This window comes from Tigriopus californicus, chromosome 1, assembly GCF_007210705.1.
Source record: "Tigriopus californicus strain San Diego chromosome 1, Tcal_SD_v2.1, whole genome shotgun sequence".
Taxonomy (NCBI): Eukaryota; Metazoa; Arthropoda; class Copepoda; order Harpacticoida; family Harpacticidae; genus Tigriopus; species Tigriopus californicus.
This window is the reverse complement of record NC_081440.1, coordinates 7,497,726-7,509,681: the sequence shown is the minus strand read 5'-3', so window position 1 is coordinate 7,509,681 and position 11,956 is coordinate 7,497,726. Positions and strand designations below refer to the sequence as shown.

At 43.7% G+C, this 11,956-nt stretch overlaps 3 protein-coding genes across 4 annotated transcripts; 1 reads left to right on the top strand and 2 right to left on the bottom strand.

Moving 5' to 3' along the window:
* The first annotated feature begins 5,637 nt into the window (after window positions 1–5,637).
* On the top strand, window positions 5,638–8,732 carry LOC131882074 (proline-serine-threonine phosphatase-interacting protein 1-like). 2 transcript variants are annotated; one of them, XM_059229123.1, is made up of 8 exons: window positions 5,638–5,729; window positions 6,039–6,453; window positions 6,537–6,637; window positions 6,702–6,776; window positions 6,878–7,036; window positions 7,443–7,593; window positions 7,776–8,406; window positions 8,492–8,732. In XM_059229123.1, exons 2-8 carry the CDS (start codon window positions 6,430–6,432, stop codon window positions 8,701–8,703), a joined length of 1,353 nt encoding a protein of 450 aa, XP_059085106.1. In that variant the 5' UTR covers window positions 5,638–5,729; window positions 6,039–6,429; the 3' UTR covers window positions 8,704–8,732. The 2 variants fall into 2 exon arrangements, with proteins under 2 accessions (XP_059085106.1, XP_059085097.1); XM_059229114.1 differs by lacking the exon at window positions 5,638–5,729 and having other exon boundaries at window positions 5,853–6,453.
* On the bottom strand, window positions 8,696–9,803 carry LOC131882089 (hsp70-binding protein 1-like). The gene has a single exon (XM_059229133.1). The coding sequence runs from the start codon at window positions 9,801–9,803 to the stop codon at window positions 8,772–8,774; it is 1,032 nt and encodes a 343-aa protein (XP_059085116.1). The 3' UTR covers window positions 8,696–8,771.
* A 5-nt stretch (window positions 9,804–9,808) lies between these two features.
* Window positions 9,809–11,564, bottom strand: LOC131882098 (PRKR-interacting protein 1 homolog). The gene has a single exon (XM_059229144.1). The coding sequence runs from the start codon at window positions 11,334–11,336 to the stop codon at window positions 10,776–10,778; it is 561 nt and encodes a 186-aa protein (XP_059085127.1). The 5' UTR covers window positions 11,337–11,564; the 3' UTR covers window positions 9,809–10,775.
* Between the last annotated feature and the right edge of the window lie 392 nt (window positions 11,565–11,956).

Below are 11,956 nucleotides of genomic sequence, written 5' to 3'. Positions count from 1 at the left end.
CTAGTTTCAAAAATGATCTAGATCCATTTCTTCAGACTATTCCCGACCAATTCTATGTTCAGGGAGAAACTCGATGAGCAAATTCAAGCTAGTTATTCCGTTGAAAAATGACCTAGCCAAATTTTTTAGAGAGTGATTTGACGACAATTTGCCAAATTTATTGCTACCGTCGGCCAAACTCCGTATATTGTGCGCTCCTCTGCTGTCTGGATACCTTGGAAACACGTGAAGAAAATTCAATCTCATGGTAATTTATAAGTACGGTATACCCAGGGAGTGGTCTTAAAGAAGAATCAGCATTATTTCACTTTCGCAAAGTTGTAGTTTCACCTCGGGCCCGGTCTAAGAACATGAGATTTTCATGGTCTTAGGATCTACACAAAAAGGACTTAGGAAATGAAATCTCAGGCCATTGGAAACTTACCTGGTCAGACCAAAATAAATCAACTTCAAGCTTTGTACGGCGGACCTTAAAATATTGTGTCCAAGGAATAAAAGTCATCTATTTTTTCCAGATTACATTAATAATGGTTAATTTCCTGTTCTCAAGTAGATGCCTTGAATGGGTTAAAGGGAAAAAACGTAATTTCACAATGACTTGAAGATAAATCTGATCACAAATCCATAACGGTCATCTCGGTCTTATTTGAAATTGGGGAGGGGATTATTTCCCTTGTAAATGGCCTTCAATAAGGCGGGCAATTTTTTGAATTTTCTCTCGCCACTTTTAAGAAATGAGTGACGCATAATTGATAGAATAGTTGCTTGCGCATTGCAAATCTACTGGGGTCATATACATGTAGCACCTTCCTTATTTCGGTGAACGAAATGATGCCCTTGTTTTGACAGAGCACATGGAAAATCATGAAAGTATGTGCTATAGCTTATGATATATTAGAACAATCATCTATGGCCAATGCACCCAATGATCGAGGGCCTGTCCGGCACTGCCAGAAGAATGTATTAATGCATGAACAATAAAGAGCAAAAAGTTAGGGTACACAGATAACTCCTGGTGATGAGGCCAATTCCGGAAATTGAACTTGTATTGGAATGTATACACTCATGGTCAAGTGGCCTCACGTCACAAAATGCAAGCAAAATGTAAACAAGGTCTGTCATTGGTTGAAAGTGCGGGTAAGCAAAGTCAAAGGAGTAAGCAATCGAAGCAGTCCCTGTCAAAGTGAAAACGCGATAGAGGCGGGAAATTCAAACTGAACGGAAATATTCATTTTCAAGGTCAAAGTTTCAGATGTTCCAGTCAATAATTTTGTCCAAAAAATGTTAATACAATACGACATTTTTGTAGCCGTTTCAGAATCAATCACAATTAGAATCCTTTTTGCATTATACTCTTGGCTAGAAGGAAAAAATATGAATTCCCTCTTTGAAAATTGCGCTAGATGCGCCAGATTCTGGATTTAGGCTCTTCGATGAACTCCCTTTTAGTATAAAAAAGAGATTAGTCAAATTGGCCGTTCTAGGCCAAAATATTTACTTAAAACACCTCCTGCCATCCTCACAGCTGGCACCCTCTGTACTGTCGCTAGAAGTGACTTGCTAATGGAATATACAATACACTTGTAAAGANTGGACAAAATTTTAGATAGCATACCAGATCAACCCTACATTCAAGGACTAGCTCGGTCTGCCAACTCAAATTCGTTGGTAGACCAAATATCATATAAAAATTGAAAGGTAATAAATAGACGAATTATAACCTTTCATTTTAATAGTACTGGGGATTAAATTCCCTGTTGCGGTTAGAAAAGTCCGTGAAAAAACAAACCAAAAAAAATAAAATTGCCGACTTGAGTGTGAAATCCGCCAAAATTAGTTAAATTGCAGAACCGAAATCCGCCAACCCGCCATCAAGATTTTTTCCCGCCGCGAACTTCGAAAAATCGCCAATTTGGCGGAAAACCGCCGCATCTGGTACCACTACCATAACACTGATAAAGTTTTTCTGCAAATGCCAAGACTTTTAGTAACGATTTTCGTTGTTATTGAAACAAAAGGAACATAATCAATATTTGTTGGGAGCAACTTTAGTTGCGTTTTCAACTTTTAGCCAAATCCATTGAGCAAACGATGAGATATCACGCTTGCAAAGATTGCATTTGCATCAAATTTGACTACAAATTGCTCCGGTTTTATCAAGATTGCCAAGAAACATAGTGTGCTTTTTCCATGCCCAAAATATAAATGGAAATATCTTACTTTTTTGAAGCACATATAAAAGCCTGAAAGTTTACTGAATGTCAATATTTCATAATTGTGATGCCATACTTGTCAATTGCAACTTTAGTCCAGCTTAATCTTGAATTTTGACAAAATCATATTAAGGTTGAATAAAAACATAGCTAGCACATAGAAATTAATTCTTGCAAAAAGTGACAAATTTGAAAATTAAACTGTCTCGTATTGTGTCAAATATTTTAGAAACATGATAGGATAGTGTAGCTTTTGGCGCTTAAGTAAAGTGAAAGGCAATGTTACATCTTTTGTAAGTTTTAAGTGGCATGTTATGATACTTTTAGCTTTTAAAGAAATCTGAAAGAAAATGGAAAATATTCTTTTTTGTCATTGAAAAAGACAATAATATGCCTTGGAAATAACTTGAAGCATAATCGGGCCATTTTTCGATCTTTTAAGGTGTAAAACGCAACTTTTAAGTTATATCAGATGGACTTAAGGGATGGAATCTGAGGCCATTGGAAACTCATCGGGACTGTTTAAAGAATGGCTTCGAGTACTTCATGCCTTGTATGGCAGACCTGTTTGTTGAAGTGTCTGGGACCTCTTTTAAGAAATGAGTGACGCATAATTGATTCAATAGTTGCTTACTCATTGTAATTCCAAAAGGGTTAGATTCATGTGACACGTTCCTGATTTCGATGAACGAAATTGATGCCCGTGTAAAGACATCAGAGTCCATGGATGCCCATATAATGCAACATGGCATCAAGCATATTAGAACAACCTTCTATGGCCAATGCACCCAATGATCGAGGGCGTCTCCGACACCGCCAGAAGAATGTATTCATACATGAAAAGTAATGAGCTAATGGTTAACGGGGCCAAGGCACAATTCCTAGTGGTAGTGAGGCGGTTCTGGAACTTAACCTTGCCATTGAAATGAATAAACTCGTGGTCAAGGCTCGCCAAAATGTCCAATCCTTGGGCCAAAACAACCAAGCCTCTCTTAAGTGGACAAAGCAAAAATAAGAAAAGTATAAGGAGTCTGAATTCGGTGCTGTTTCTCTTCTAACGGATATCGCAGAGGATTAGCTCATCCCATTATTGCATTTCCTCGTCTTATCAAAGATATTATACCTATGAGCTCCCCATTTATTGACACATACGAAGACCGTATCAATTCATTGATGGAGGCAATTCAAGTCATGATTAACAAGTGTCATTGGGAACACGTGCCCGTTGACTTCCGGCAGGAAACCAAATTCTTCAGAACTAAGAAGCTAGCCCCAAAAAAGGCTACACTCTAGCTCTATTCTTATCACTTTTTATCACATCTTTTTAATATGGCAGGTTGATGGCTGCGCCACACTATCAACCAGGCGTTTCAGAATGATCTGGCTGGTCTCACAAGGTAACCCGCTGCAGGTTAGACAACAACGTAGAATTTAGCCTTTAGAGTTTCACAAATTTTTCATAAATTTCAGAGTGTGCATGAGGAATTAGGACCATTATTGAACAAAGAGAAATATATATTTGTTTAAGAACGTAGGAGAATTCCTGAAAAGCCCGAATTCCTGAAAACGGAAATGCGAATTCCGACTTGTACGTTTATGCATTTCAGTAATATTTTTTTTTTTTACATTTGCAGCTTTTGGATTTAAAATAATCTAAATATTTGGTCGTTTTAAGTGTGCAATATATTTACCCGCCCTATTCATTATTTTTTTTTGAAGTGGATACATTTTGTGCATGAAATATAGAAATAAATAAAACACCTATCAAATAAAAAAAATCATTAAATAAAACACAAGCCGGTGGTTGCATTGTCATGCTATGATCTCATTTATCAATTCGAGCAAAATTTGTTCAAACCCTTAAGGTGTTGAAGTTTCTACATGTATTTTGGTGGCGTTAAAGTCTCTCAACATCCTTTCTGGATCAGTTTGGAAAGCTTAGTACAGTCGTAAAGCGTAATAAAAAGATAATCAGTACAATGGAGAAACATCAAATAATCCAAAAAACTCGTATTTTGCTGATTCATCTTTCTTTAAGCTTATGCCATATCTTAGTTTAACATTTCATAACCACGGCGTTGTCTTTGAAACGGCCTATTTACTTGCACAAGATGGGACACATGTGGGAGGAAAATTGGGCTTGAGTCCGTGGCCATGCGATGCTAAAGCAATTCTTATTTTGCCGATTTTCTAGCGTTCTTGAACTAGATCTATAGTCCTTTTCAGGAAGCGCCCTCTCCTTTGTCTGGATGCAGACGAACAAGCGGAGAAATGAGAGAATACTCTCTAAGATGCCAGGCTTGATCAAGATATTGTTAAATGAACAATTCATTGCCCAAGTATTGTGACACAATAAATAAGCCAACTACTCTTTGGGGAGATGTTTCGAATCCTCTTTGGGTAAAATCCCGAACAATCATGATATGTAAATATGAATTAGGCAACAAGTTTTATAATATACAAAACTTCTTTGAAAGTGTGTCCAGCTTCTTGGAATAGTATAAAATAGCCAGTACTATTGGGCTTAGACTTTAGATACTACATCAACAAATTGCCGTTATTTCTGGCCATCCTGTATTCCATTTCCACATGTCTTGTGGTAAAACATCGAAGGATTTTCTTATGTTGAAATAGGCTAGCATTTGTCAAAATGCCTTGACAAAATCATCCATCGGCTTTCCTGGGGCAATATACGTACAATAAGTACGCACGCGCAAAGGATATTGGTAATCAATTCAGAGTTTCCAAGACATGCGATTGTCATCACAAGTAACCACGAAAAAGGAACAAATTTCCCCATCTTTTACAGGGATTGCTAAATTGCAAGTCATTATTTCTCATGATAGGGTCCAAGAACTCCATTGACAATTACGACCTAAAGCCCAAATGGCATCTGACCCAATGGCACGCCCCTGACCGTTTCAGTTCCAGCCAAAAGATGATTGAGTGCCACCAAGATCATCATCATCATCATCATCATAAGAAACAATAACATGTTAAGAACGAACAGATCTCGACGGCGTCCAACCATTTCGACCATCTCAGGTAACCTCGGCCCAGTTATTCTTGTTCAGTGTCTGTCGTCATTTGCACACATTGACAGGAAGGGGAAAGAAAGAAAGAAAGTGAAATCTTGAGCACAATAGAATTGTATCAAAATGTTAGTGGTGGTAGTGGTGATAGTAGCAATCTTTGGGAGAGGGGAGAGAGTGCGCTGTTTTGTAACGAGCTTTGGAATGTTCTCTGTCCATGCATTTCTCTCAGGCCGATCAACTGGGGGCCCTTATGAGTAACATGTACATGTATGGTGCGAGTGCGATCCATGGGGCCATGTTTCTTCCACCTGCTCGGCAACTTTGTGGACATCCGCATGTACTCGAGCTAGCCTATTCCTTGCCACCCAACAAACTCACTCGCTGCCTTCATAGTGCCAACCCAGGCATGAGGAGAGAGTGTCTGTCCGTAGAACACACCACTACAAACGGATGGATACACGTACCTATACGTATCTCGTAGGTGGGTACGATGAGCAAGAATTTTCCCCCGTTCGCTTGGCTGGTTATCATCATCTACCAAAGAGGCGCCCACGGTCGGCGTATCCTCGACATTTGGGTTCGGGCCCCGACGTCCATACACAATGGTGGGAGACTTCAAGTAGATCGAACCCCGGCATACCAACCAAGTGCCTCTTCCTCCCACTTAGGCCCGATGTTTTGGGAGATGGTTGGAGGGTCGGAAGTTTTCCTTCGCTCGGCTCGCACACCAAACCCAGCCCTGCATTGGTATACCTTATGTATACGAGTCCCTTCGTTTCTTCCTACCTAGGGTACCTTCGCTGGCTTATCTCGTTCGCTCCTTCGTTCGTACGTACATACACCGTCCGAGTACGTCCGTAGTCCATGCATGCATGCATAGTTTTCTTACTGGCGAACACTGCATTGGGAAAACAGTATTATTCATATGTGGATGGACGCACCGGACGAGGAATCGATCGGGTGTCCGTCAAAGAGGTGGAACGAGTCGGAAAGTGAGATTGGCTTAAGGAGGAGGAGAGATAGTCCCTCGTCCATCCCAAAGTCTTACGAAGTCTTACACCACGAGAAGGAGCTCAGTGTTATTTATCGACAAGGTGCTGGTGATTGAATGAACAAGAAGTGGTGTTGACGATACATTCGTCATACATACATAGAGTGCTGTGGAATGTGAAGAGCTCAGCATGCAACTCACTGACAGTTTTTGGGTAGGGGGTCCATTACGACCATTGTTATCCGGCATCAATATCGGTTTGATCATGGCCAGTTAATTCGTGCTATTTTCCCGCAGAGTGATGAAGTGGGCGATTTCAAGGGCTGGGAAGTGGTGTCCGCCCAGGTCAAGGAAGGTCGACATATCATCAAACAATATGTGGAGTTTTTGAAACAAAGGTAAGCCAATCAATCGTCTTAACCAGCCTCGAAACATGCCTGAGAATGGTCTTCCTTGTGCTAGATCGATTGTGGAGGATGCCTTTGGGAAATCACTATTGAAACTGTCCAAATCAGTGATTCTACCACAAGATATCGGGTAAATAAGTTCGACTCTGCATTCTTCGTTCGATTGGAATTCTTCACTCAATTCGATTTGGGTGCCATTGAAATTCATATGCATTGCATGTACATACGTAGGTGTTTGAACGACATTTGGGATGGCCTCGTTTCACAAACCGAATCGAGCGGCTATTCTCATTTGGAGTCATCTCGTCTTTTGGCATTGGAAGCTAATCGGGTTTACGAATTGAGTGGCAAACATCGAGAGGAAAGAAAGGCTCGCGAGGAATCCGTGAGGTGAGCGAATCCAAGAATTCTATTCTAGATAAGAATGAAGGGCAGATCTAAGGCGAATGCTAAGAGAAAGAGAAGGGGGGGGGGGAATAGGTGCTCTTTCACCGAAATACTCTCCTAACCTCAATTCAATCATCCATCTCTTTTGTTTTTAATGGCACTGGCATCGAAATCCATTAAGCCATTGAAAAGTACGTAGAGGGGTTTTGATAAATCGACCTCAATTCGAAAGAATTCAACGCTCGAGGTGTAGAAATGATGGCTGATGCAACTTTTTCGATTTAGCGGCTAGTTCCGATACCAACCACCACCAAATGCGGTCAGATTTCTTGAAAGACCACAATGTCTCATATGCTTATGAAGACGCCAATCATGTACGCGCTTCATGACAGATCTGCTCGTCTCTTAGGCAATCCCAACAGAAACTGCGATTGGATTACAAGAAGTTCAGCGATGCTAAGAAGACCTACGAGAATCGCTGTGGAGAAGAGATATCCAGCAATCAAATTTACTATCAGGAAGTGGCCAAGAAAGGAAAATCGTCCAAAGAAGCCGACAAGGTAGGCCACACACACATACATATATCATCAGAATACCAGAATTATTCCTTCCGTCTCTCACACCACCTCCATCACATTCATTTGCGCAACACGTTTACACTATGCAATGTATGGAGTTGACTGTGTACGAGCTCATCGGCAATTTTATTTCTTTCATGCTGACTTATTTCTCTCCGTTCCAGGCCCAGTTGAAATTCGATAAAGCCGCATTTGCCCTGAAATGCGCCGAGCTGAACCATCATTCCATGGCCAGAGAGGCCGAAGAGAGTCGACAAATGTGGGAGAAGGAGACGGAGGAATGTTTGAGATTATTTCAAACCATGGAAGAGGAACGATTCGAGACGATTCGAGACTCCTTGTGGCGGGTCTCGAACTTCATTTCCGCTCAATGCGTGGCGGATGATAATGGGAGTGAGGACATACGCACATTACTGGAGAGTACAAAATTTGAGGACTGTCTCAACGACTTCATCGAGGAGAATCTGACCGGAAGTGAACGACCCGCGAAAATTGTGTACAAACCGTTGCCAACTTCGAACTCAGATGGACTGGGCCATGCTCGACAGGTGGTCAATGGGCGAGCTTCATTAGGACGGGAGTGTAGTTCGGCAGCTGCCACGCCCAGTGTCATAAGGGCAGGAGGAGGCAGCATGGACTTTCATTCGGCCAAATTGGAGCGGTCGCTTCACACCGATCAGTTGCCACGGAAACCGCCTCGACTCATTCATTACGCCTCATCCACTCTAACTCATGAGCGACCCCCACTACCCGTTTCAAAATCCTTCAATCCTGCGTCACATTTCCCTCTAGTTGGTATGTACTATAATAGTGGGCTTTGTGGAAATCCGCGTGAAACCCTAGACACTCATCTATTCTTCCTTTCAATTTGACCTTTCAGACAGTGTGGATAATATTGAGTATTTCAATCTCTCGGATACGAACTCACCCTCATCGGATTCTCAGACCAGCGAGCGATCTTTGCACGGATTCCGAGGTAGTGGGGTAGGAAGTGTGGGGAGTGCATACCCTTCCTCTTTATCGGATCAGTGCCCTTCGCTCAGTGACTTCCGATGGCCTTCGAATCAATATTATACCGAAAAGCTGTGTTAATGATTTATGCATAAATTTTATTCCCTGTTGATTTTGTTAATGATTTGGCCCGGATTAGCATATGTGGATTAAATCATGGCTTGCAAATTGCATCTTTGGGTCTTTTCATCGTCTGTGAGAGCTGACCCGCATATTTCAATGAGATCCAAAGCCAGAATGCAGTAGTCGTAGAACTCGGGTTTACCCTCAGCCCACTCAACAGTTTGTCGGAGATGCTCGGTAAAGTTGGGATGCTGAGTGGCGATGTCATTGCCAGTGGATGGATGAGCAGAGACGATGGCTTTTAAAAGCTGAGCGTGGGTCTCGCAATCAGAAGAGATCCTCGGAGACGTGTCCTGACTCATCAATCGAACCAAGATTTTTGGCACGTCCAATGCCAGACACGTGCTTAAGAAAGAAGCTCTCTCCCGCAACATGGCCAAGAGAAAGTAAGATAGTTTGGTTTTTAGTTTCTCATTAGCTTGATCGTAGGAGACGCACACTTGTTTAAACCCGTCTAGGCCGCAAAACGCTTCGTACGCGGGCTCAAAAGCTCGTATTGAACACGATATTGCATACATGGCCTTCACTCGAGCACTTCCGTCCGGATCACTATTCAGTATGGTCAATAATTTGGGTAGAAACTCTTCCTCTACAACTTTTCCCTGGCAATATGTGTTGTTTTGAGTCAATTCTCCTACTAAATGGCAAGCACCTTGTCGACACAACGAATGGGGTGATCGCATGCACATTTCGAGGGCTTGGAATCCACCCAGTTTGTGAAAATTGTTGGCCATATCAATTTGACCTGTCCAATCTTCGGCCGCTCCAAAAGCCAACTCCTGGTCTGCCAGGTCCTCTTCTTGGATATCGGGATTCAAGACTTTGTCTTCACTCAAAGTCGAGATGCATAGGGTCAATTGTTGGATGACATCAACGCTGGCCGAGTTCAGGAACTCTTCGAGCCATTTCATCCGCTCCGGATCCATTTGCTTGTAAGTGCTGGGGATATCGACCGGGGCATCCTCATTACGCGTAGTTTCCATGCAGAACTTGAGGAGTCCCTTCAGATCCTTGGGATGGCGGGAATTGGGCACGTTGGCCTCATCATTGACCGGCATGACGATCTGAAATGGGAGATCAGCACAATTGTTTTAACCTTTGTCGTGCGGCTCGAAGAAATGGGACGAGTTCAGGAAAGTCTTTTTGCATTTCATTTAAGATGTTGATGACCATGTGCACTCGATTGAGGGCGCCCCACGTCAACGAATTTTTAGGAGAGGTCCCCGCCAGCCTTTTGAAGATCTCATTGTCATATTTGACGTGCAAGCCCCGATTAACATGTTGAGAGGTAATAAGGCAATTGTTGGGACGAGAGAGGGCCGTCCTCAATTGATTCAACTCGCAAAGGGAAATGCGGCTATGCCCATGAATCAGTCGCCATAATTGACAAGTTAATGAGAGCGATAAGATATGCGCTCGATCCCATTGACCCGATGAAACAGGTGATGACCAAGTCCGACGCAAGTTATAAGGCGTTAGAGTGATCGCGGATGGGATTCGTCCTTGAGACGGAGAACATTTTCCAAAAATAAATGAGAACCGCGTCCAAATAGCCCCCCAGGTCCGCCACCAGATATTGGGGGTAGGCGATGAAACCGAAGTCAGTTGTAAGCTACATACGAGCGATCTTTGAATGGACGAAGCGAGATGAGGACTGCTCAAAATGGTGGTAAGTAAGAACGTCCGATAGGCCTGCGACGCTTCGGATAATCCTCCGCCGCTGACCGATTGATGGCGGAATTCCGTCTCAAAGCGACGACGAGACATCTTGGCCGTAGGCGGAATGGAATGGTCATGAAGGAAGCGGGATATTCCGCGAATTTGAGCGGCACTGATCATGGGTCGGTTGCGATCTGGATCGGTCACCGATAATTTGAGCAAGTAGAGTGTGAAACGGGGCGAGCTGATCGAAAGCCCGTGATCGGGCCCACGCGTCAAGTGACTGGCACGGATTTGAGATATAGGCTGATAACCGCGCAGTCGAGTCCAAGCCGCACCCATGGCTCCTAGGTGATTGATTAGGTGGGCGTTTAGGCAGCCGGCTTGGCTGGGCTGGGGGTCTGGGCTGGGGAGTCAGGGTGAGTTTCGGATTCGGATTGAGACGAGGACGAGTCATCGGAGGCGGGTGTGGGTAGGGCGGGTTTGCCTCGTTTGGCGTTTTTCTTCTTTTTCAAACGTTTTTGCCGCTTTTTGGCCGTTCGCGCTTCAGCGGCCAGTTCATTGGCCCGGAGCTGCTCATGGTAAGCCCGGTTGAGGTCCTCGCTTTGCTTTTGACCTTGAATCACAGCTTGTCGCAAGCTCTCTTTGCGGCGGATCTGCCGATACACGTGGAACTCGCCGGATCCGGCGCCCGCACTTGATCCCATGACATTGTACACAAATTCGGCGGCCTTATTCGGATCCTTGACTTTGCGCACTTCCGGGATAAAGGCCGGCTTGGCCGGATCTTGCATTAATTTGGCCAACTTGGCCCGTTGCAGATCCAGGGCCGTGCGGGCGCCCCGCCGTGGTCCGCTGGACTCATCACGGGCTGGGGGTTCCGCAGTGGGGCCAGCCGTTGTGGCGCTGGACGGCCGTGAATCCCCACTCATGGAGCGTGGGACGAGGCGAACACGCCTATCCAGACACTCACCGGACTCGACCCGCCCCGGGTTCTCCAATCTGATGAAAATGAAGCTAGCGATGAGTTAGGCTGAAAGAAGGCATTTTCAGTCTGTCAGTCTGTCAGCCTGTCCTTGAGCCTTGAGTTCGGGTTGGATATCAATGGAAGTAGAATCCCAAATAAGCGCAATGTTTGAGTCTCTCGCTAGCGCGCTGGTGGGTGAGTCATTGACACAGGGTTTATTTACTTCAGGGTGACAAAGACAAGGCAATCAAATTGTGAAACTCCTGGCTTCCGTTGAACCTCATGAACGACTGAGAATGAAACTTAGTCAGGGACAGAAGAGTCAGAGCTCTTAGTTTTGATCTAAATCCATTCGATTTTTCAATGTCAGCTAGACCCAAGCATGTCCTTGTGTGCTATGATGAATTGTTGTGCCAAGTCCCATGGTTAATCAAAACACTCATTTATGGGTTAAGTTGAGGTCTGTTCATTTCCCCAAATTGTGGATCTTTAAGCTCCCGTCGACTATTTGGCGTTTGGTTTCCTTTCTCATGATTTTTGAAGCTTCCTTTGATTTCTTTCCCCCCCTCATTTTCATTTACTACC